Here is a 25,960-nt window from a genome sequence, read left to right as displayed (position 1 = left end):
ACTTCCCACACCAGAGGATGAAGCTTTCCACTGTGAAGGAAATCAACTGGCTGCTGGGAAACTTTATTTAAACTCCTGCTAACAAAAAGAAGCTAAAGCCACATCACAGGGACAAAATTAGCGCGGTTATCAGGGAGATACACTATGAGGGAAATGTCCCCTTCAAAATAAAAGCACAGAAACGCAATATATAAGCGCTCAAAGTGAATTCAATGTGGATTGAAACTGAGATCCAACCATCCGAGCATTATTCCAACTGTTTAAATATGTGTTTCAACTTTTATATCAAATAGCATTTCACTTTTTATATGACTTTTAGCTTTATTTCAGAAGATTTATGTCCACTGTAAGACTGATATATCACTTTTTAATGTTACTTTTATCCATAAATTTTAGCTCATGTGAATCTTTTTAGACTTTTTTCCTCATTTATCTTTTATATCAATCACTTTTAGGTTTTCTATCATTTATTGCGGTTATCTGTTATAACAGATTTTTCCCATATACATCATATATGTAGCTCTGTCCCATTATATTGATACATTTAAGATGATATCAATGAGAAAAAGTTTTTTTTCATTATTGCTTTGGTCTGTATGTCAATTTATATCACATCTTTTTATTTTAACATTTATTTTCAAATGTTTGTTGTAGCTGTGTTTCAGTGTAATCGTTTTCACGCGTATATATATTACTGTTTTGTTAATTTACTAAACTACTTATTTGCAGCGCTCTCTCGCTCTCTCTCTCTCCCGCTTTCTCTTGGAGCTTTATTTTGAAAGTCCTCTCAAAGGGGTGGGTTACCTATTGTGAGTCGGTTGGCTTGACAACGGGAATGATGGGAGGTGCTTGTCCACGTCCGAGATCGGGGACGGGACAGGTAGAGCCAGGTGAACAGAAGCTGCACACCTGACACTGACACACACACACACTTTGTCTCTCTCACACACACACGGACACACACGGGCTGAGGGAGAGGAGGCGGCCGTTGCGCTGAAGAGGCTCTTGGGACTTCACATCCTGCTCAGCGCACCGGGAACCAGAGAAGGGGGGACCATTAGGAGCGTCAGGGCGCAGCAGACACAGCAGCTGCTGCGGGCTCGGACTGTTCAGAGAAGGACTGAACTGCGCCTTTAACTCCCAGGACTCTGTGAGTGATTAAGCGGAGGGCTGCAGCCTCCTGCCGGGGCGGATTACTGCCCGCTGTGGTCTCACATAATCCGCACTTTGGGATTTTCTTCAATGTTCCCGGAGCAGAGCAGCAGGTAGTTCCTGCCCCGACCTCCCCGCGCACCTTATTTCTCTATTCAAATCCCGGGGGAGGGGGGGTCAGAGACCCGGTGTACCCGCCTAATCCCGCACCTGCTGACCGCAGCAGCACCATGATCAGCTCCGAGGGCCTGAGGCCGGCCTCTAACGGCAGGAAGCCGCTGGGCAAGCTCGCCACCCGCCTGGAGGAGGTGAAGAACCCGTGGCGGCAGGGCTCCACGCTGGAGCTGAGCCACAACGAGGCGGCCCGGCTGGCCACGGACGCACTGCTGGAGCACGGGGAGAAGGAGTACCGCAAGGTGCTGACCGAGGAGCGGGAGGTGAACTTCCTCTCCCCGCTGGAGATCCACTACATCACGCAGCATGCGGCCAGCAAGACGTGCGGCGGCTCCGACAGCAACGGCGTAGGGCCCGGGGACCGGGACTTCGGGGACGGGGACGCCGTGTCCGAGCTAACTTCTGGAACTTACTTCCCCATGATGTCCGACGAGGAGCCGCCGATGCTGGAGCTCGGCTGGCCGGACACACCGACGAGATACGGACCGTCGGAGACTCAGATCTACTTCCAGAGAGACAAAAGCCACAACATCAAAGACCTCATCAGGTCCCTGATCAACAAGGCCAAGAAGGTAAGAGCGCTCTGAGGGACCGGAAACAGAATCATCTCTGTCTGCGATCTTTTATTAAACAGCCTGAAACAGGAGGCCGCTTTGCATCGATTAGTCGATTATTCCTGAAAGCAGCCAGCAGCTGATCGGTCAGTCACGGCAGAGCAGAGGTCAAAGCTCAGACTGTATTATTGATGAGTGTGTGCTTTGTTCTCACAGTGGTCTGAATATTTGTGCTCTTATAGTCTCCCACAGTCCAGTCACACATCTGTAAACTCGGATTATTTATTCTTATTCTTTAGAGAAAAGCTGGAAATGATTTTGTCTCAAAATCTGCATTTTTCAGACTGAAAGCTGCAGCTGGACCAGGAGAGTTTATCCTGGTGACCTTTGACATAAGTCACAGAAACAAAGCAGCAGCTTTCTCGTTGGGGTTCATAACACACTGTGAAAAAGCTTCTTATAAATAAAGTCCAACCAAGTTCTCAGCAGTCACTTTGTGTCCACCTCAAACCTGTGAAAACATCAGACAGGACAAAATAAAAGCTTCAGATGTGGAGAGCTGGAAACATATTCAAGTGTAAACTATGTGCAAAATGATTTTTTTTAAAGCTGAGTTACTGCAGCTAAATGTTTAGTGTGATCCAAAGCATGTCGCTCTCTGCATGTTAGACCAGCTTGTGGCGCACTGTGTAAACACAGTCGTCTGTCAGCAGCTGGGATCAGTGACCTCACTCTGTGTGTGGAGCAGCTCTGCGCTCAAAGACATATTCTGCCCATTATTACTCCCAGTGTAGCGCTGTCTGTAAGCCTGAGCTGTGCTGCACGTTTCAGGCTGATCAGAGCAGCTTTAAGTGCTGCGCACAGACGGAGTCAACACAAGTGCTACATGCCAATAATGCGACCAGTGAAACGGCTTCAAAGAGATGATAACAAAGAAGGAAATGAAGCCTGAATACAGTCAAATGAACAAAGGGAAATCATTATAACTGACTAAAGTCAGGCTGAATTTCCTCTTGAAGCTGAGATTAGATCAAACGTTACAGTCGCTGCTCAACACGGTAATAACACTGAGGCTGAGACGCTGCTGTTGACACGTCGTTTGGCAGCTGAAGTCGAGAAATGGAAAAAATCTTTGCACTTTTGTCCATTTTTGTCCTTTTAATGATGACGCACGAGTGTGGAGGCTCGAAACCAGGACAAAGTCTTCATTTGGAGTAACAGAGGTGCAGCTCACCGCGTGGATCCGTCCCTGGAGCATTTTTCACCCGGCTTGCTTACAAACAGCGCGAGCAGGCCGGGGCCCGCCCGCCATCTTTGATCTCTTCTTATCAGCTTGTGAGCTCGAGGCCGGCTGCTCGAGGTCCAGGGAGCAGAGGGCTGGCTGTCACACTGCCCGCTGTTTAGGAACAAACCCCCGAGCTCTCTCTCACACACACACACACACACACACACACACACACACACACACACACACACACACACTGCGGTGTAGTTTCCATCTTTTGTGTCTGTTTAACATTTGCATCATTTTCTTCGTTCTCGCTGACTTTGAGTCTCTTTTAAAGTCGTCTTTTGTGTTTGAGGCATGTGAGACAGGTTTGTGTTACTCTTGAACCTTTGTGTTGGTCTGCAGTACTTTTCCTTGTCGAGTAGCTGTTTTTTATTCATTATGTAGCTTTTATAATCTTGCACTGACGCTGCAGCCTTTTTCTCCTTTTTTGTTTCTCTTGTCTCTTTGCAGATGGTGTGTGTGTGTGTGTGTGTGTGTGTGTGTGTGTGTGTGTGTGTGTGTGTGTGTGTGTGTGTGTGTGTGGGGTAGCAGGTTTCCATCGCTTAGTTTTGGCATCTGTTTGTTGGTATTTCTTCGTCTAGTGTAAAGCTTCTTTTTAAACAGAGACTCTGACCCCGCACGGCGCCCGCTGACCCCCCCGGCGTCCCCGACCTCTTTGCTGTATTCGTGACCTCCACAAAAACAACCACGAGGCGACAGATCAAAGACCCTTAAACCAAGTTTTCCGCCGCTTCTCAGACTTTCTGTAACTTTCTGTAACTTTACATTCAGAGCGTTTTGCACGTCGTCTCCCGATCAGCGATCACGTAACAGTCAAATGAGAAGCTCCGTAGGTTTGTTGGCAGACAGTCGGGCACGCGCTGCGTGTGAGTCACTTCCTCCTCCTGTGTGTATAAATAGACGTGTTTAATGTGAGGCGTTTTTTTACATGAACCTGACCAGTCTGTGCGTCCGTGCAGGAGAAGCTGTTTTCTCTCAGACGCCGACCTCTTTCCCACACGTCTGTGCCGACTCAGCGGGTTTCAGATCAAATGACACTCTGGATGCATTTCGTCAGTTGGTTGATGCAGCAGACAAACAGCTGCTCTCAGAGCTGCACGTTTGTTCCTCCAACGGCTCTTTTCGCTTCATTTCAGCATATTAGGAGAGTAACTGAACTTTGACCTCCTTAATTTAGTGACAGATAAACCTAAATGCAAATGAAGTGAATCAGGACGCAGGCCTGGCTCAGAGTAAAACCATCCTGCAGCATCCGGCCTGCAGGTGAGCAGCGCAGCAGTCTTCATTATTAATTTAAGTTAAAGCAGAGTGTGCAGCGGCCCCGGGGCCCGGACCCCCGGAGTCCCTCTGTTTCAATGACAGCAGCTCATTAAAGGCAGATGCATGTGTTCAGCTGGGTCAGATAAAAGTCATTACCAGTTTTACTAACGATTTACTACCAGTCAAACATTGTAATCTCATTACATCACCTTACAAACAAAATATCATAATATTGCAAAACTTAAGGTATGATAATACTATTACATAAGCTTACAGTGAATTCTTCAGACACAATCTAACTCAAACTGGAGTTAAATGGATTATTGATTAGTTGATCAGCTGATACAAATAGGATTATCTACAGGTTTTTGTGATTATTGCACCTTCTGACAAGATCTGGAGCTTTTCTTTGTCCCACATAAAATAAAATAAATCAAATGTCTTGGATTTTAAAGATATCTGAAGATGTGAGAGATTATTTTTATTCATTTACTTTAAAAGATTCATAAATGTTTTTAAATAGCTAAAAAATGAAAATGTCACGGTGCAGCCTTAATGCAAACCCATCCTGCTGCAGGTTTTCATCCTTGGGCTCTGTTACAGCAGCTTTGCATGATTCTCAGTATGAAATAAGCCTCGTGTATCTTAGTCTGGGCCTTTGTGCAGCCTGAAACGAGCTGTTTTAGCTCCTCCCACTTTAACACCATCAGTGGGCCTGAGCAGCACGGCTTTACCCCGGGGACACAGAACAGGTTAATCCAGCTGTGGAGACTCTGTGAAGCTGCAATTATCTTTTCATAGGTCATAAATCTGTGAGCTCTACTCAAATCTGCACGTTGTTTTAATAAAAGTGCTCTTCTGAGAAATTCAGTTTTTCCAAGAACGCTTTTTACTTCCTGTATTTAAATGGAATTTTTTTTATTGTTTAGATCAAAAAATGTCAGAAAATTCTGAAGCTGTGCGTCAGATACCCAGAGCCCCCCGACAGTGTTTGGTTTTGCTCAAACAGCAGTCAATGAAACACCTCCAGTGGGCTCAAAGCAGTAAACAAACAGCAGTTTGTCCCTGTTGACTTCAGAGAGTTGTCCTTTGCTCCACAGCTGAGCAGACTTGGCCTGCATAAAGAAATAATTCTAACGTCAGTAATCAGCAGAGAAATTTCATGATGATGGCCCACGAGTGAAAATGTTAACCCCGCTCACCTTTAGCGTCTCTCACAGGTCACTCACTCAGCTGACCTGATTTCCTCAGATATAGCATTGAGGGTTGTAACTGTGAATGACCTTTGACCTCCAGTTTTAGCCTGAGGAACAGATTAAAACCTGAGCCTGATTATCTCGGGCTAAATAGAATAGAATAGAATAGAATTCAACTTTATTGTCATTGCACATGCACAGGTACAGGGCAACGAAATGCAGTTTGCATCCATCCAGAAGTGCTTTAGTGATATAGATATATTACAATATATATTAGCAATAATATAGATATGTGAGTATATTACAGAAATGGGTCTATTATGGTATGTTATAATGTACACGGTATGAAGTATGTTGTGAATATTCTATAACTATAAGTATGTACAGGCTGTAGTGAGTACAAGCTATGTACAGGCTATGAACAGGATATAAATATGAAAAACTATACAGAATATGAAATAAATAACTTTACAGAATCTGGGATATACAGCTATACAGAAATGGGAACTATGCAAGTTGTAAACAGTTGTAGGATTAAAGATTATCGAATGTACAGAATGATTATTTACACAGAGCTATACAGTAGTGCAGTTAAGATAAGTGAGGGTGTAGATAGTTTCTACAGAGGCTATATAAAGTGCTAGTGGTTGTCAGTCCATGTTATTATTGTGTGTTAAACCTACAAACTAAGGCCAGGTGTAGCTTTGCATGACCCGACCTGAAACGAGCTATTTCAGTCAACTTCAGTCTGATTGGCTGCCCCTCGAAGATCTGAACAGCAGGAGGGTGGGGCTTCGGTACCTGAGATGACCATATTAGGGATATCCCCTCCCAGAGTGTGTGCAGAGTGCAGGCTTGTATCACATGGATAACTTGAACATATGTTGACCTCTGAAACTTTTAGGAGATAAATGACATGAAAAACAAAAAGCAGCATGAGGCAGTTAAATTACAGGTCATGGAGTGTAACAGACTTAAAAACTTAAACAAATGACCTCAAATCTGCTTAGAAACAGTAAAAAATCAGTCATCATGTTTTCTTTAAGACCCCAGTAATCGACTGGTACACAGCACAAACAGAAGCTGACTTTTAAACAGATCTACACGTTTGCGTTTCAGTCGGGTTTATCTCGGGTTTCATCCACAAGCTGAATTTCAGAATTTTAAGCTGAAAAATACATGACAGGAAAGATCTGGATCCAGGATTTTACTCAGAGGAGAAGCACCGAAAACGAAGGTCATTGCAGCCTGTGACCGGAGCAGGGACGTCCCCGAGAGAGAAGTCAGGCTTTATTTCAAGTTTAACTCGACTGATGAAGCTGCAGTGCGTCAGTTAATTGTTTTCTGATAATTTCTTCACTTTGCTCCAGTTTCTAACCTATTAAACCCTCACAGTTTGGCCTATATTCTGGAGTTTCTAACTTATACAACATCCAGAGTCAGTAAAGACAGCTCAGTGACTGAGAGGCCGAGCTGAACAAAGGTCGGCTTTATGGATCAGAGACGACAGGAGAGTTTTCAAGAGACAGTGAAATCTTAAACCTGAGAGGAAATAACCGTAAACCTGCTCTGTGCGTGGAAACTCAGATCACAGGAACAAGAACAAAGTTCAGTCAGCAGCTTCTGAAACACCTTTGGTCCTGAGCGGTGAGGGTCAGGGTGATCCTCGCAGATTCATAAAGAGGCTCGTGAAATGTCCACTAAACACTTTGTGCTAACGTCTGGCTTTCCTGCAGGTGATCGCCGTGGTGATGGACGTGTTCACGGACGTGGACCTGCTCTGCGACCTCATGGAGGCGTCCAACAAGCGCAGAGTCCCCGTCTACATCCTGCTGGACGAGAAGAACCTCGGACACTTCACAGGCATGTGCTCCGCGCTGGATATTCAGAACTCTCACCTCAGTGTAAGTACAGCACACAGCAGCACTGACTGCAGGGCCGCGAGGGGCAAACATGAGCGACGCCCTCAGGCGCTCATATTAAACAGGAGAAAGTGAACTGACTGCACGTAATCCCCAGAGCTCGGGCCTCGCAGTTTTTTCCATTCCTGACTCTGCAGGATGTCATAGAAAGAAAACATCCCAAATATGGTCATTTCAGGCACAGCTGAGAAGCCCCGCCCACCTACTGTAGAAATCTTCCATTTATTTGTAGCAACCAGTTAGAATAAAGCTGTTTTAAAGGAGGCGGAGCCAGAGCAGCTTATTTCAAAGATGGGGCACACCAAAGGCCGACATTAGAGTCTTAAAGAGAATAACAATGAGACTGAACCTGTAAGAAGTCCCATTAGAAGCTGGAATTATTCATCCGCTTTTTGCCAGTTAATGTATTTATCATTGAAATAGTGAAAAAAAGACGTAAAATTTCTTACATCTCAAAGTGACGACTTTGTCGGTCAGATGTGATGAAGTCGGTGTTCTTGCTTGTTCTGCTGGTTCGTCTGTAAAGAGTCGAAACTTTTTCCATGTTTGAGAAACGAGATTTCAGGTCAAATTAAAAGTTTTATGGTCTTTACAAGAACAACAGCTTATTGTTTCTGGATCCATGAAATTGCTGTTTATAATTTCATCTTCCTCGTGTGTGTGTGTGTGTGTGTGTGTGTGTGTGTGTGTGTGTGTGTGTGTGTGTGCGCAGAACATGCGTGTTCGCAGCGTTTGTGGCGACACGTACTGCACCAAGAGCGGCAAGAAATTCACCGGACAAGTCCTGGAGAAGTTCATGATCATCGACTGTGACGAGGTCATCGCCGGATCCTACAGGTGAGGAACATGCGCGCACACACACACACACACACACACACAAACACACAAACACACACACACACACACACACAGTCCTTAAAAGATGAACCAAATACAAATCTTGCTCTTCGAATGAAGATCGTCTTCCTCCTGCAGTTGACATATTTCCTGTTCCTCAGTCTTTCTTTGAGTGCACACAGTCAGTGCATCAAGCTGCTTTAAGGATATTCTCTGTAACATGTGGGACTGCAGCACTTTCCTTAGAAGAAGTGAAGTTAAAGCTGAAACGCTCGGCTCAGGGTTCCAAGACTTAACTAACCCGTGTGTCATGTCACTGTAGCCGCGTCCATCTTTTATCTTCACTGTATGCGACTGAGGGACAGAGGGATAAAACGGTCGGTCATTCTTAGGCTCGGAGAGAAGCAGAAGTTTGGACGTCTTACTGAACTAAATAAAGGCAAACAGCAGCACCGCGGCAGCTGCGATGGTCTTATACCCGTGTAATGTTGCTTTGCGTTTACTTGGCTGTAGTAAAAAGGTAAAAACTGCAGCAGGAATAAAATGCAAACATAAAAACGTGTCTAATGTCAGCTGAGCCGAGCGGGCCGTTCTCCTTTTAGCAGCCTCGCACCGACTTTGCATCCAGCAGCAGATTACAGCAGGAAGCTGGCGGAGCTCGGACGGCGTGATGGGTTTGTCTGATCGGATAAGCAGCGTGACAAAGCTCGCGTTGTGCAGCTGAGCAACTGTAGGCCACGAGCTGCTGTGGGAATACCTGAGTAATACCTGTAATTACATCGACACACTCAGCAGGTGGGTAAGGATGAGAGCTGCAGGCACCAGCAGAGACCTCATTGATGCTTCTTTTTTTAAACTGCTGAAAAAGATCATTATTTACTAGATTGTGATGCTTTTCATCAGTCAGGCCTACCGTCCATAGGAGCAGAGCCACGGGGCGGCCACGGCCAGCCCTATAACCACTCGCAAAGAGGCAGGACCATTTAGGAGATGCAAATGTTTGATGAGCGCATCGTCTCTCCACGCACGCTCACAAACGGCCGTGCGCTCGTCAGCCTTGATAGCAACAACCTGGAGTGCTAGAATAAAACTGTCGCCCTGCAGATGAGCCTGATATAAGCTGCTTATTTCATTTACCTGTCAGTTATAATCTCTCGCAGGGCTTTATTTATAAGTCCAAATATTTTTATTTGGACTTATAATATATATATACTGTATATCCTATATATATCCTGACTCTTAGTGGGGTTTGAAACATAGATGACTACAGCAGCACTGAGGTGTGAGCAGCTCTAGCAGCAGAATTTAGTGTTTCATCTTGAAAAAGGGCTTAAAACGTGTTTGGAAAGTTTCAAAGCAGAAATTTAGTGTGAATTCTGCTGTCGCTTACTCATCCGCAGCTCAGACGGAGCACCATGTTTTTTTTTTAGCAGTTTTTGTTTTATTCATGTTGCACTGAGTCTGTAAATCTCGGGACTCGTCTTCCTTAAAGGGATTAAACCACAAAATTTAAATGGTTAAATTCTTGTAGACGACTCGGACTGTTTAAGTCTCAAGGAAAAGACTACAAGTCCCTGTGATGTGCTTCAAAGTGTGTGTGTGTGTGTGTTGCTGTAATATAGCCGTGAAGCTGGTGGACAGTTTGTGCTGTAAAATTCTGGTGATTTTAACGACTTTGTGTCACGCAGCTGCACGGTGCTCGTAAAACTCTGGGACAAATTTATATTGAGTTAACTTTGCAGACAGCTGCTGATTGTACGGAGCTAGTTAAGGCTTTTTTTGGACTCGTTGTTTAGGTCATAGTTCCTGTACACAGGTATGTATACATCATGGCACACACTGCAGTCACCTTAAAGCCTCTCCTATTATCTGTGCTGAGCTTTAAGGTCTTTGTTCCCTGCATCTAATCTTAAAGGCAGCGCCACAGTGAAGTCTGGGGAAACACGCTGTCCAAAGGACGAAGTCGGGATTGATCCTTTCTGAACACCGTACTCCATTTTCCTGTAGATTTCTACGTAGTCAGCTCAACATTCATAGTTTGCAAAACATACTTGAGTGGAAATATTTTCATACTCGTTCTTTAACCTTAGTCACCTGTTTCAGGTGTGTCGCCTTCATTCATTCACTCGCACACTCGTCTCCTTCTCTATGTTTTCACCTCTGCCCTGCTCTGCTTCTTGTTTCATTAAATTGATTCTGTTTTGTCTTTTACATTCAAAGGAACTCTAATTTTGCAACACACAGTGTTGTTTTGGGAGGATTAAGTGTTGCTTCAGGTATGTAGCAGGTAAGAGGGCGGAGTCCCGCAGGCTGACAGGCTTCTAATTCCATTGCTGATTGTGGAATGAAGGGTGAGGTCACCCCCTCTGCTACACCTACTACAAACTTTATCACTTCAATATTGGATCAAATAAAAGTAACTTGATTCCTGGGAAGCGCCGAGCCTGTAGCTGTAAAACTGATTAGCTTGTTTGAGAACCAAATATCAACACAGATTACCGGATATTATGCAGAGAATATCTGAATCTGCTAATCTCAAAGAATATATAACATTTGCAGTAAATCGTTTAAAGCTAAAACGAGACCGTGATGTCCTAAGCATCAACAGAAACCAGTATATTTCAAAGGGCAAGTAAGGCAACCAGTAAAGAGCAACACAATAGAGATCCACAGCAACCAGCAAAAAAACTATGCAAATATTACCAAAAAGACCCCAACACAGCAATCTCAGAGGCAACCACCCAACAACGGCCAATCAGACAACAGAAACACACTAGCTCCAGTCTACTTTATGGTCCTCAGAAGTAGTATTTGTTTATGAAGCTATAAATGGGGGTAAAGTCCTGTGAAGCACGTTCAGGCTGAATGCTTTCAGTATAGACATTTATCACCTGAACAGCTTACAGGTGCACTGTCACAAAGGCTTTAAGTGCTCCAGGAAGCAGCAGGTAACTGGAAACAGTTCATCTTAAACGGCTGAGCATCCTAACGCGACCTCATTTACAGTTCTATGACTTGTTTGTTAATTAAACCACAACTTTAATGATCTGAACCGGAAGACAGTAAAATTACCATTTATGTGTATCGGGTGTTTAGATAATGAAGGTGTGCTCTGAGCTGTTCTTCTTCAGAACTAATCAGGAATTCAGATGAATCATATCAAACATAGCTGAGCACTGAGTGGTTTAGTGCTGAGGAACGCCGTCCTGCAGGTTCCTCTGAGGTTGTCTTGCTTTGTTCTCACACAGTCAAGTCTGTAATGGCTTGATTACAATCAGAAAAGAATCGGTTTCGTAAATCTGTAAATTTCCTTTTAAGTTTCCATGAGTATTAAAGTTCTTTGTGTTGCTTTGAAGATGCCAGTGAATCAACTATGAATTACACCTGCTCTGATATCATTGAGATGCTGTCCGGTTCACATTTGTGCAAATCAGAATCAAATCTGCCAACTGGCCTGAGATCAGATATTACAGGGACAAACTTAGCTGGCACTTTGTTCTTCAACCAAACACTCTGCTGTCATTTAAATACACAATACAAAGTCTAGTAATGTATTACAGGTTCTGTTTATGGAGATGAAACAGATACAGACTCTGTGTCATTAACTTGTGTCTGTAGAAGTACGAGGTGTCCTTGAAAACGAGTCCTTCTGCAGGGTTTAAATGTGCACGAATGCTAGTTTGGCTAAAGTAGCAAATATGCGATTAGCTAAATGGCTAACAACAAAACAAAGGCCCCTGCTGTTAGCAGCTCAGACCGGTCAGAGTGTATGTTAGTAATGCTGGCTCTAACATGAGTATTATTGTTAAACAATATGCTGTTTAAAGCTTGTTTAAACAAACATGTATCATGATGGTTGGTGTTGATGAGGGTGTGCTGGTGCTCGGCTAACGCACCATCCATCCACCCACTCACCCTGCTTTGTGTATCTGTAAACAGCTGGTACATTTTGTGACTTGTAATGTGGCTAAAACTCAGACGTCTGTGTGGTCGTCTAACGCTGAACCTTTGTCTCGCCTGCACATAAATGCAGTAAAGTGTCTGCTGCTCAGTTAGACGCCTTCGGTGTTCGTGCACCTCGCGTCCACCTCTCGCCAGCTGATAAACTGATGAGTCATTGCACTGACTCATCATCATCCAGGAAATAGTTAACACTCACTGCAGGGCTGTTTATCAGCTGGAGGTGGAGGGAGATAATTTACACAGACACAGCTGAGAGGTACTGAGTCTCAGCCTCAGTTTGTGTTTCATAATTTTGAGATTTCATGCACATGATGGCAGAAAAACCTGTCACACATGACAAACATCAAGCCTCGATCTATTCAGGCTCTTATCCAGAACTGCTTTCACTTTCTGATTTTTATCTGCGTGAACTCATTGTACTTGAAATGCCACCTGGTAATCGGCAGCTGCACCGAGTGTGATTTGATCTTTTACATAACTGATGCATCAAATACTGCTAAATGCTGCTGAGCGAGGTTCAAATCAGAACTTTGACAAATCCATCTCAGCTGCTGCCGTCCAGCACCTGCAGAGAGGCGACTGCACCTAAAATTCACTTTGGCCTTTCTGTCTTTAAACACATATAGTTCAGTAATTATTGTTATATACTTATTACTTAAACACACATTAATGCATTTATAGTAAGTTCCCTTTGAGTACCAGTCAGTGCCTCTGTCAGTGCGATTGCCATCACCAGTGTGTGAATGTGTGGATGACTGAATGCAGTGTAAAGCAGTTTGGGGTCCATAGGGACTAAGTAAAGCGCTATACAAATACAGGCCATTTACCAGATCAGCAGTAAAATAGTTCAAGTCCAAAAGTTCATAAAGGTCTCAGGAAAAAAATCCAAAACTTGAGTTAAGTTGCATTCGGCAGATCTTCCATTCAGGGTCATCTTCTCAGGCACATCTGGATTTTTCAGCTTGGTTGCTATTTTTCGATCCCTCAGAGGAGGACAGGTTATGTCCCTTTGTTCTCATGCTTCTGCGATGGCTGCCGGTCAAAATGCCGATCGCTCGACCTGATTTTCATTCATCGGATGTGAAGGAAGTTTATGGGGAAGAGTGTGGTTCTATTTCAATAGCTCATCCATCTCACACCTTGTACTCTGTTATGTATGCTTAAATCCAAAAAACAGAGGAGGCAGATGTCTGACTCTAACCTTTGACCTCTTCTCTCCAGTTTCACCTGGTTGTCGGCTCAGGTGCACAGCAACATGGTGATGCATTTCTCGGGGCGCATCGCTGACAGCTTTGACCGAGAGTTTCGCTGTTTGTACGCCGACTCCCAGATCATCGACTGTTTCTACAACCCGGAGGAGGACGGGATGCCGTACTACCCACCGTACCCTCCCATGATTGCCCCCGGCCTGGCTCTGGGGCTCAGCCCAGGCCACGGGCTGGATCTACTGTCTGAAAGGTAAGAAGGTATTCGCTGTAAGGGGAGACGCTTTCATTCTGATTACTGTCAAGGTTTTAGTTTTTTCCAAGTTTCATCAGAAGCTTTTTTCCTGAGTTAATTATGTGAATGACAGCTGCCGCAAAAACTCTTTGAAACTTGATTTATGTGACATCATGATGGAAATATAATCTCTCTATGAAATCAACAGAACTTCAGTGTGCCACTTTTAACTTTTCTTCTTCCACAGGCAGCGGGACAGGGGGTGCTCCGAAAACTCTAGCAGCCAATCGAGTAACAGCATCTCCAGTGTGAAGGCTGCACCTGGAATGTCCTCAAACACGGTCTACAAGGTCACGCAAAGTCATGATAAGGAGGCTGCAGCTGGCTCCCACCTGAGCCCTGAAAGAAGAGGACTGAGCGACCGATCGGGAGGACAGACCCCTACACCAGGAGGGCGAAGCTCTGCTAATGGGGGAATCAATTTCGCCCCAATTCCCGATCGCCCGCCACCGGCCTACGGTCAAGCGATGGGTATCGAGTGGAACAAACCCAACACAGCAGATGTCTTGCGGGGAAATATTGGTGGAACCTCTACCAAGTTTCAGGGTTTGGGGCTGTACGATCACAAACAAGATCTCTTCCCCTCCTCAATACCCTCCCCAGTCAATGACACTAAACCGCCGCCTAAGCAGAGGCTCCCCAGCGGGATGTTCAACAAGCTTTCAGATTACTTCCTGTCATCCAACTCTAAAGACAGGGACGCCTACAACTTCCGGAGGACTCCGTCTCCTCACGGCTCACCCTGGGGAGGACCGGACCTTTCTCCAACTGAGCCGGAGAGTCAGCAGAGTCCACCGCCGCCGCTTTCTCCGGTCGGTATAATAAGCCGGAAGGACCAGAAACGAATGACGCTGGGCCACAGCAAGCTGGACCTGGTGAACCAATACAACAAGATGAAGCCCAAGCAAGTGTACAGCCGCTTTGAGCTCAAGGGCACGAATTAGACTGGAAGGCCAACCATCAGAGAGGTTGTGACTCCGGAACATTCATCTGGTATCTTATATTACAAAGAAAAGACTCTGAGATCTTGGAAATTGCTCAAGTTTGGTCTTCAGACCTCAGCCCTACAGGAAACTAAGACTCTTGAGGAGCCATTTTGGCTCCGCGTGGTTTCCCGTTTATCAAACGAGAGGTTTTTGGCTTTTTTTGAGGTCATAGTTTACCAAACAAATCACACTTTTACTAAATCTGCACTTCATGATTCAACTACAGTCACTACCTGAGTAAATATGTTCTCATAGGTGAAATAGGTTTCAAAGATAAGCCACTGACTGTTTGCTGACACGTGAAAACCATCGAAATGTGAATTTTTGCCTTCAACACTCCAGAGGCTTTCATGTGGGCATTTCTTTACATTTTTATACTCGGCGACATTCCTGAGCAACAGTTTGAATTCTTCCTTTGGGTAAACTTAGGATTCTGCAGTTATTGTTCTTTTTTTAAGATTATGATAATATTTGTAATAACAGGGCTGAAGAATTGTTTCCTCCACAGAGATTTTTCTCGCCTTTAGTGAACGTTTATGCTACATTCAGATGGAAACTAACGTTTATCTGACTGGATCCCAGCCTGGGGCTCAGCTCTCAATATGGTGACGGTTTAAAAAAAGATCATTGACAGTAATACTGCTGAAATTCTGCAGTTTAATACGATCACATTGTTGGGTTTCATGTTGTGACGCGACTTCCACAGTTCTTATTGGAGAAGTTTGAATCTGAGGTTATTTTTTGTTTCATTTCTTTTTGTTCTCATTAAGTAAATGAAGGGATCAGTGAGTCACCCACCAAACAAAGACTTTTATTCTGACAGTCGACTGTTTCTGCTCTGTAAACAAGTCATGCCATGTGCTACCACTAAGTAAAACATAAGATTTTTTATTATGGGAAAAATTAAAATCTCTCAAAATATTCAGTTTGCACTGTTAAAGCGATGACAATGAGAATCTTTAAGAAGATTAAAGATAACATATCATTATTGTTTAATCGTGACTATAAGTGAAACAATCATTCAATCAAAATAATGATGATTAATCAATTTGAACTCTACAGTTTATTCCAACAAGCCCAAACCTGGAAATACGCAGCCTGACAGAAATCTCACATCCAGTCACAAACAGTAAAGTGAAGTTTAGTAACCTTTGCTCCTGGGAATACGACAACACGTGCCTTGATCATCCTGCCTTAAGGTTTGCAGTCACATTTGCGACAGCCTGTCTCCAGCGGCCTCGGTTAGTCTCGGTCACAGTTTTACTTTCGTTGTTCGGCACAGGGAGCGATCTGTGCTGTGAATAGTAGAAGCAACGCCAGGATGTTTCGTGGTGCTCGTCATGTTCTGGGAAAGTCGGGTCGTAGGGTCGTAGGGCATTTTGTTTACGTCGGATGAGACGATCTGTGTCGAGAATCTACATTTATGTTCCTCAGCTTTCCTCGTAACGGAGGCTCGTTCCTCCCGCTGCACAGTTTTACAGCAAGCTTGTAGATTTGTATATAAATGATTAATTATTATGCTCTTCATCACTCTGCACCGCAGTGATTCCTCCTCAGTGGAGCAGCAGATGAGGACGTAAAATCACTCTAAGCAATAAGGATTGATACCGATCAATAGTTCTGATGTGTGTCTTTTGTTTACTGCTCATTCAGTGGGCGCCTTCTGTTTTTATTTGCCCCCAAATCAGCTGGACATTTGATTTATTTGTATATGTTTTCCCATGTAATGTACATTATACTGTATATACATGAAGTTGGGTCATTGTTAAGAAAAACACTCTTCGACTTTATTTTTACAGATTACTGGAGAATGTGAACTTGAAGTTAATTTTGTGTGTTTAAGTTGTTTTTAATTTGTAAGATGAACAAAATTTAATAAAAACATGAAGGTAAAGTTGAGTTCAGTGTTCGTTTTTCCATAAAACCGAGTAAAATGATTCCTGCCTGTATTTCATTTAAGAATGTTTTGTGGAAACATCACTATAATACGGGAGAAACAGCAGGAGCAATGACAGCCAACTTATTAACTAATATTGGTTAAAGAACAAACATTTTGACTAAATATGCATCAATTCAATTTCCCTTGATTGTCTGAACTTTCCTTCAGACCTGAAGATTATTTGTCCAAATGTGATGGTGAGACCCTGGAGGGTGCTTGGAAAAGCATCGTTTTACTTCCTCCCTGATGTCATGTTTCACAAAGAATCAGTCATTTCGGGGTTGCAGGGATGTTGCCAGTCACGTCAGCTAAGCCGATGAGCTCATACGTGCATTGTCCAACTGGTTGCTGAAGGTTGCTGAAGTTGGTGTCTTCCATGCAATTTACGGGCAATCGGCACTGGCAACCAAAGTAACTGCAACAAGGTTTTTGGTGCAGCAACCTCCAGCAACCACTCACCAGCTGAATAATAAACACATTTCCCTAGCAACCAGTGGTTACCATGGAGTCACTGACTGGTCTCTAGGCCTGTGTGATTGAGGCATAAACTGCTTCAGGTGCATACCTGCTGCTGCCTCTGCAAGCTGCTTGTCAACCATACCTCCACCCATACTCCTCCTTTCATACTGTTCATGTTACTTCTGATTTAATCAGTGTCACGTCTGTTGTTATCATCCATGCTCTGTTCTTTGAGTGGCGAAGGGTGTCATGAAAAATATTCTCCAGCAGCCCTTTGAGTGCAGACAAAGAGTAAACAATGTCCTCAGACGATGGAGTTGGAATGATGTTCCTGTACTTCCACAGGAGTCCACCTTCAGCTCCCTAAAGATTGACTTTCTTGTGCACCATCGCTAAAACAAAAAATGAAATTATTCCGAGTATTCCTAAAAAATTGACAGCTTTTGAATGCTCCTTCTGTTGTAACTACAAACTATGAGTGGGTGACACCAGGAGCAGGTTGTGGTCAGTAGCAGGTCAGTGGAGGGAGAACGTTGCAGCCATGTTTAAATCTGTGTCCAAACATAGGCTTGGTGTTTCCCACTGGGCCTCAGCACTGAAGGTTTTCCTGTCAGGAAGTCCAGACGGGGCTCTGGGTCACAGGACGCAGCACGAACAATGTAAGTTAATAAAGCTTGCAGAGATATGTGAACAATGGATCATCCAAGAAATCTCTCCCAAAAGTCCCTAAACTGGAACACAAATCCATAATTCACGAGACAAACACCGAGACTAAAATATCTCTTTGTGTGCAGGAAACGAGCGCACGAGCCGCCGGGGTGCTGTAAAGCTAAACTAACATAAAGACAGTTTCATTTGTCACGCAGTCAAAGTTTGGGAGCATTAATGTAAAGGTGGAGATGTGAGCCGTTTCACACGCAGCTCTGGTTGTTACAGTCACAGGTGTACTCATGCTGGTTTGTTAGGGTTACTGCATGCCGGCTCACAGCCCAGACTTTGTTTTTTTTAACTGTCAGCTACACTTGATGAACTCGTGGGGTTAAAAACCTGCTCCGCAGCTCTCCTGCCAGCAGTGAAGTTTCTGTTTGGGCTTGTGTTCAGCTTTGTGTTAATACACAAACACTGTATGTGTGTTTTTATTATCAAAGGGATTTATGTGAGTGTGCAGGACTGTAACCTAAGGTTTATATTATTAACAGGTCAGAGTAACGCAAAAATAATGTAACAAGTAACAAATTACTTAATTACTCCCTGGAGAAAGTAACAGTAATTAGTTTTAAAAAGTAATTTATTTTTGAGTAAGAACCCCAAACACTGATAGAAAGCTGCTTTGATCCCTATAAATAATTTTCTCCTTCATAACAACTGAATGTTTGAACTCACCTGTTTAAATTGTATTCAGGCTTAAAGGTTGTGGCTGGGGGCGTGGTCTCTTTGACTGACAGGTGGCTGCTAGTGATGGGATTTCCGGCTCTTTTTAGAGATCCGGCTCTTTCGGTTCGGCTCACTAAAAAGAGCCGGCTCTTTCGGCTCCGAACCGGCTCTTCAGGTTGTTTTGTTGCTTTAATTAATTTATTATTAACAATAATATAAAATTATGCACAAAAGGAATTACTAACGTAAAAACAAGTGGTTTTATTTATATATGTTTATATATAAATATATGCGGTGGCCCCTAGAGACAAAACACGTACAAACTCCAAAACACGTTTCTAGCATGAACTGAACTTCCAAAGCAGAGCTACTAGATCACTTAAATTACACAATTGAAAGCATGTGTGTATTGTTTGTGTATTTATACACAGGCACTCATATATATATTCAAATAATTTAAAAAAAAGTTCATTTACCTGTTATTACCACACACCAAATCCGGTCGTTGGTACTTGCTGGCTTGTGTAGCCACAAGATAACAAAGGCTCAACACTGCGCCCAGCATCCTGGAGCACTTCTGTTGTCTTTTGTACGTGTTTTGAGTTTTTATGTGCTTCTGAGTTTTTAAATGCTTCTGAGTTTTTACGTGCTTCGGAGTTTGTACGTGTTTTTACGTGTTTTGGAGTTTTTACGTGTTTTGGAGTTTGTACGTGTTTTTACGTGTTTTGGAGTTTGTACATGCTTCAGAGTTCGTACGTGATTTGAAGTTTGTATGTGCTTTGTCTCTAGGGGCCACCGTAAATATACTTTTATTTATTCACTCCACATAAAATGTAATAAATAAATCATATAATACAAAAATCAACTATTCACATTTCAAGTTTTAACTATTTAAATTTTCAGCTTTTTCCTTTCTCAAATTTAAAGTGAAAAGAACACAAAACACTGCAAACCACAACACAATTAAATATAAATTATAATATGAAAACTAAAAGAACATGCATATTCTCTGTCATATGGACCTGCATGAATAAACTTTCTCAATCCTTTATCATCTGCAACCGAAAATAGTTGTGGATGATTACTATACCTTTCTAATGTTGTTGTCCCTGCCTCTCTTTCTCTCTCTCTGGCTCTGTTCCTGTGCTACTGAGTGTAACTACCGCCCCTCCCCCCTCTGCCCAGCGTAAAGCACAAGGCTCGCGTGCAGAGTGAAGCGGGAAAAAAGTGCGAGAGAGAGGCTGAGAGAAAGAAAAAAAAAAAAAACCACGTGACGGCTCGCGATAAGGAGCCGGCTTGCGTCGTTCACGTCAAAGAGCCGGCTCTAAGAGCCATTTCGTTCGCGAACGACCCATCACTAGTGGCTGCAGCTGTTAGCTGTGTGCTAGGCCTCCCCTCGGCTAACTGGAGCCCCGTGTTTGTGCTGCTGGAACATTTTTGATGACATTAGCTGATCAATGACTTGGCTGCTGTACGAACAGAGCTCAGGTCCAGTGTTGGTGAGTGAAACTGGGATTTTATTTGGATGTCGCTGAGCTCCTTAGCAGGTGTGTGTTTGATGCACCTGTGCATAGTTAGTAGTTGGTTTCAGCTTTGCAAAACACTGCGAGGAGAAGTTTGGCTGACAGTGTGGATGACTCAGGCATGACAAGTGTTACAGAATCCAGCGACAGCAGTCAAGTGTGAAACACGAGCAGGGAAGCTCGTGTTGCCTCGTCTACCCCAAAAACCACCCGTCAGGGTAACGCGCTGTTTCTAAGTAGTGGTTGTATTTCAGAGCTTTAATTCTGTCCAAAGAGATAAAAACGACCACAAAATATCAGAAAACTGATGCAAAATAACTACAAAGAGGCTGAAAACAAGTAGCACGGAGGGATTAACCACGTGCTCAGTTTTAATGACACCCAGTGATTAAATCAGCTGTAAACAAATGTCAGTCATACCTCTGTGGAAAGCCTTCTTTATCTTCATTTCCTTTATCTAAAGTGCTCGTCAGGAGCTTTCAGAGGAATTTTCATTCACTTTTTACACCCACAGTATAAAATAAATAAACGAGTGTTTATGGTGTTGTTGTTTTTGAGCGTTAAACATTGGGGATCTCATGCTGGGCCTTTGTGGCATTTCCTGTGCAGCAGAGGAGCCTCTGATTACAGGAAGCCGCCTCTTACTGCGTTTGTAATCAGCTGATTGGAGATGAACAGTCACCATCTGGACTCAATAAAAAGGTGTGTTCACTTTTTAAGGCTGCAGCAGTTTATATGTCACCTAACGAAGGACGAGTTGCCATTTTTCCACCTGATTTACTTCCCAGATAAAGAATTCCCAGCCAAACGTTCAGTGGCTTCAGAAAGTGCCTTTTTATGCTGAGGTCAGTGCTCAAATAATCGTTTATAGAAAGTCCTTCTTCCCATTAATTATCTTAGACTTATGTGGGGATGCTTGAAAGGGTTTAGTTTGCTACTGAAGCTTTTTATTATGTCCGATCATTACTTGCACTGAAGTCTTTTGCCCTGTTTTCTAATGGCGCTCTAAAGTGAAAGATGCCACCTGCAGACACGTCGCTGTTAACAGATCAGCGACTCGCAGGTGAAAGGCTGACGGTGTGAGCAGCTGTAGCACAGATGTGCTGATGTTTAAACAGGCAGTAGCTGTGATGTCATCCCTGAAGCGAGCTGTAGCCTGCTGTAAGAGCTGCAGCGCGTCCTGTTTAGATGCTCCAGCAGCATTTCCTGCAGCTGCACGCTGGAGACCGGCCCTTTGTGTGTGCGTTATCTTTAGGATGCAGCTTTCTTCCTGCTGACTCTTTCTTCTGTAACAGACCTTCGGGGTGTTCGGTGGATGAATGCGTGCCGTCCATCGAGGGTTGTTGTGAAACGTTGTGTCCCTCGACTCCTTCGGGGGTTTTCTATGTTTGTTCTAAAGCTTTGTCTTCTCAGCATTTGGGGGCAGGTGTGAACTCTATTTAGGATCTAAATTCAGACTCACAACAGTGTTACACAACACAGCATTAATGTCCGATCACTGAAACCCTGAATAGTGAATAAAAATCTCCACGTGGATTTAACTGAGGAAATGGGTCAGATTAGCTCAGAAAGTCCTGCAGTGATTCATGTTTCAGCTGATTTATGCTTTTTTTTTTTAGCAGTCATGTCAGGAGAAGACAGAAGCTGTTTGATAATGAAGAGCATGTCCACATGTTTAATGAAGACAACTCAGTGTGGGCCCAAACAGCTGTGTAGCCTTTATAAAACACTTATGCTAACTAGAAAGTGCATTTTCTGAAGAAACTGCAGTGTGAATGCTTGAATCTGAATGTATGCACTGAAATGAATTAATTGCTGAATTTTGAGTTAAAAATATTGAATGAAATAAAAAAAAAACCAAAAAAAAAAACCAAATTTAACCTGAAAACAAAAGTGCTGAACTGCTAAAAGCTGAAGGTTACACAGAAGAAGGAGTTGGAAAAAAACTGAAAATGTTTTAAATGTAAATTAGAAAACCCTAAGAAATGAGAAAAGAACATTTAGAGTCAGAAAACATCTGAATGAATATTAAAAGGTCATATTCTTTGAATCACTGAATGACTCAAATGTGATCCCTCCACTTTGATCCACACAGTTTAAAAAGTTTAAATGCCTGAGCTTTGAAAGATACGGTGTTGGAAAGAGAACAATAATGGCGACAATTTGAGGGTAAAATGATGGCTGTAACACTGTGGACACAGCAGCAGTTGAAAGAGAAGTGTTTAAGATGAATCTTGGTACAGTGGCAGGCAGAGCTCGTTAAGCAGGCAGGTGTGAGCCTGGTTGCTATAGTGACCGCACCCAATGGCTCCATACACACGTACACAGACATGCGCCTCACTTTTGCTGCTTAAAATGAACAGAAAAGTCAGGCCGAAACAAATCGTTCCCAAATGAAAAGTAAAAGTCGTATTGACAAAATTCTTTCACCGTGAGTGACAGCAATGTCTAGTCTACTGAATTCTCAGTTTTCATGCCTGTGGAGTTTATTATATGGACGTGGTGACAGTGTAAAGACACCATGCTCTTCTGATTTTCAAACGAACCTTCTGAGCCATTTTAACATTAGAGTCTATGGAAGAGTTGGAGGGAGGAGGCTGTGCATTGGTGACATTTACGAAAGAACCATAACACCTAGGACAATAGTAAACACATTGGATGAAAGAGGACAGCGATGGCTACGTTTTGAGGGTAAAATCATACCTGTAGAGCAAATGCTGCGGACACAGCAGCAGTTTTAAAAAAGATTTTAAGATTAATTTTTTTGCTCCTCTCACTCTAGCAGTTGAGCTGTCTCACTCTAGCCCGAACATTCCGTCCCATACACACCTATTATAAACTTTGAAACGGGTGAAAAAACATCATGAAACTTAAACTGGAACTGAAGAAAAAGTATAATAGATATTGAAAAGATAAATACAAGTTGAATAGTTGAATGTCTTGTCTTCGTTTTAAAGTTTGAATGGTGGCTCTATGTCAATGTATGTGGAAGTAGATACAGTTTAAAGAGGAGGAAGTTGAATGAGAATTTGAAGGGTCTCCCCATTGAAATACATTATAAATTTTTGTTGAAAAAAGTTGAATAAAATTAAAAATATAAATGTTAAAAATGAGAAAAATAGAAGCAATGTTGTCCAAAAGAATAGGAATCTAACGGTGTTTGAATGGTTTTTCTAAGTTGAACGGTTTTGAAGGAGATAGATTACAAAAAACGTACGGAATACAGAATAATAATAAAATAGAATAAAGATTAGAAGAACAATACTGTGAATGCTTTTCAAGCATTCACACTAATTATGGAAAAAAGGCACTTTGCATGGGAGCATAAAGATAAGGCTCCGGAGCAATGGATGAAGGTCATGTGGTCTAAGAAGAGAGGTCAACAAAGTGTTGCACCCATCATGCCTAGTGGCCACTGTGTGAGTCTGTGGGGATGTGTCGTGGTCTGGAGTCGCTCTGTTGGACACTTCAGGACATCGATGGCACAGCGTGCTCCAACTGAGAGCTCGAGCAGTCATCAGGCTCAGAGTATGAAAGAGTGCAGAACTTTAAAGAGTCTGTGGGATGTGCTGCAGAAGACTGTTTGCAGCAGTCCAACTTTCCCATCATCCATACAAGATCTCTGGGTGGATCCTGCAGCACTGCATGAGCTTATCAACATGATGCTCTGGTGATTTAATGGCATCATCAAAGCTAAAGGCGATCCAACAAACTTTACAGAGAAAACATTTGACCTTGCAAGTAAATCAGTACAGTATTATTAAACTGACTGTAGACCGGGCATGACTGTTTCTGGGACTAAGACTGACTCTGTTTTCGTCTCTGAAGGGTTACCATGGTATTCGGAGATGGGCGTGGCTGCTTTATCGCGCTGTAGCTCTCAGCACACAGTGTCTTCATGATCCCTTCCATCAACGCAAACATAACAATGATGCAGTGATACCCAAAATAACAATTGGCTTGTTATAAATAGCATTTGGTCAAACAGGCTTGCACAGTGTTGTGCTGCATTAGATGTGTTCAAGTTGCCTGACTGCCAACACAGAACAACAAGCTGCAGCCACAAATATGTCTGCCTCTGGTTCTGAGTGAGCCACAGCACCATTTTCAGACAGTCAGTCTCCTAAAGTCTGACTGCTGATGATTTGTTTGTTTTTCTTCTCTGATGGTGCCTCTCCTCCTGCTGGGGAGTTTCACACCAGCGTTTAACTCTTCAGCCCGAGCTTTCAGCTTTGGCATGTCACCTGAGTTTAGATCACATCTTCTACTAAAGCTGCAGTTTGCATCGGGCTGTAAACGTGTTTCTTTCTGCTGTAAAGTTGGACGTTTTAACCTGTGAGTCTGTGGGGACTGACTCACTGCTGGAGCCCCAAGTGGACGTCAGAGGAACTGCAGCTTTTATTTTCAGTCACCTCAATTTTAATTTTTTTGTGATAAAGTTGAAGAATTTCAGCAGAATCATAGATTTACAGAATTATAAATTTCAGTGTTTGCTACCACTGAATATTAGCCTCACAGACACATCTCACTCTGAATGTTAGTCGCTTTAAAAGTGACGATCAGAGGGACGGAGTTTGATCTGGAAAAAGTAAAATACTTTTGTCAGATTTCCTGCAACTTTTTGGAAACTGCTGAACCGTCAACGACAGTTTGTTGTTGTCTTATTTTATGCAAATAGTGTGAGTGTGTGCGTTACGGTGTGTGGTGAATTGGAGCTAAACCCAGATATCTGACACCAACTGCACAAACAAAAAAACAACCTTTATGAATGTCATGAAAAATCCAAAAACAGGAAACAAAATCCTCAGAAAATCTAAAAGTTACAAGAAACAGCTAAAACATCGGGGACCTCAAGACTTAAATATGAACAGACCAGAACCAGGAACAGGACTCGGCATCTTCCTCCCAGTTTATTTGTTTTTATTATGAAGCACTTTGTTTTTAAACTTGCTGAACAAATAAAATAAACTGACTATATATTGATTTTATTGTCTGATCATGTAGCCGTTCTCTCCTTGGTTTAGTGGACACGACATGAACGAGTGATTCTAAAATACTTTTAATGATTCACAGTTTTTTGTACACTTGTGTACTTTATACACATTATAAACACTTTAGAGAACGATGATAATAACTGTAAGAGCCTCTGATGATAATGTTTTATCATTCATTGAGCCAGAAAAGCTCACAGGTGAGATCCTCACCTGGTCTCCTCACCAGAAATCATCATCATCCTGCTTTAGTAAAAAAAAAGAAACTAAACCAGTAAATATTTAAAAAAAATCAAACTTTTCTTTGGCTCATAGAAGCTTTATGTGATTTGAAAGCATCTGCAAATAAGATCAGTTTAGTGGTGGAGACGTAAGCCCACCTCGCACGGTGACAGCGACCCGATGGCCTGCAGCTCACACTGGCTTCAGGTTTTCACAGGAATGAAAACGCACAGAGCTCAGCGTCGTATGCAAAGCTCCCGGGGCGCGGCTGATCTGGGCAGACTGCGGTTTAGCTTCCGCTGACGTGGACGACTGTTCGCTGGAATTTATTGTAAAGGATCAAAGCTGAAGAAATGCCCATCGGAGGCTTTACTAACACAACAGGCTCAGAACAAACAGCCGTGCAGGAGGAGACAAAGAAACGAGCAGCAACCAGGAGAAGACTGCAGTGTTTTTATAAAGAGGAGCATGCACCTCAGAACACAAAACACTCATCCACTGTTCTCCTGTTGGCTGAAAACTACAAATCTGAAGTGACAACAAACCAAAAACACAACAGTTACAAAATGCAACGCAAAAGAAAGGAAAAAGAAAAGATAAGAAACAAAACGACTAAA

At 43.0% G+C, this 25,960-nt stretch overlaps 1 protein-coding gene and 1 long non-coding RNA gene across 2 annotated transcripts; one reads left to right on the top strand and one right to left on the bottom strand.

Moving 5' to 3' along the window:
* The first annotated feature begins 843 nt into the window (after positions 1-843).
* sack1c (scaffolding CK1 anchoring protein C) lies at positions 844-16,720 on the top strand. Its single transcript, XM_086293737.1, has 5 exons — positions 844-1,898; positions 7,364-7,531; positions 8,262-8,386; positions 13,571-13,807; positions 14,037-16,720. The coding sequence occupies exons 1-5, from the start codon at positions 1,383-1,385 to the stop codon at positions 14,791-14,793; spliced, it is 1,803 nt and encodes a 600-aa protein (XP_086149863.1). The 5' UTR covers positions 844-1,382; the 3' UTR covers positions 14,794-16,720.
* Positions 5,004-8,588, bottom strand: LOC147331426 (uncharacterized). Its single transcript, XR_015129189.1, has 5 exons — positions 8,298-8,588; positions 7,999-8,067; positions 6,346-6,524; positions 5,634-5,734; positions 5,004-5,546 (listed from the first exon to the last, which is right to left on the bottom strand). It is a non-coding gene; the product is annotated as an uncharacterized LOC147331426 (long non-coding RNA).
* Positions 16,721-25,960: the final 9,240 nt, after the last annotated feature.

This window comes from Aulonocara sp. 'chitande type north' Nkhata Bay, linkage group LG5, assembly GCF_057382095.1.
Source record: "Aulonocara sp. 'chitande type north' Nkhata Bay isolate Kocher_YH1m ecotype deep benthic linkage group LG5, A_spYH_male_GT1.1, whole genome shotgun sequence".
NCBI classification, from domain to species: domain Eukaryota; kingdom Metazoa; phylum Chordata; class Actinopteri; order Cichliformes; family Cichlidae; genus Aulonocara; species Aulonocara sp. 'chitande type north' Nkhata Bay.
This window is presented reverse-complemented; position numbering and strand designations above follow the sequence as displayed.

Excerpts from the sequence above, each read along its gene's own strand:
- sack1c (XM_086293737.1), top strand. The coding sequence starts at position 1,383 with ATGATCAGCTCCGAGGGCCTGAGGCCGGCCTCTAACGGCAGGAAGCCG. Across the intron at positions 8,387-13,570 it reads GTCATCGCCGGATCCTACAG|TTTCACCTGGTTGTCGGCTC; the intron begins GTGAGGAACATG and ends TCTTCTCTCCAG. Across the intron at positions 13,808-14,036 it reads CTGGATCTACTGTCTGAAAG|GCAGCGGGACAGGGGGTGCT; the intron begins GTAAGAAGGTAT and ends CTTCTTCCACAG.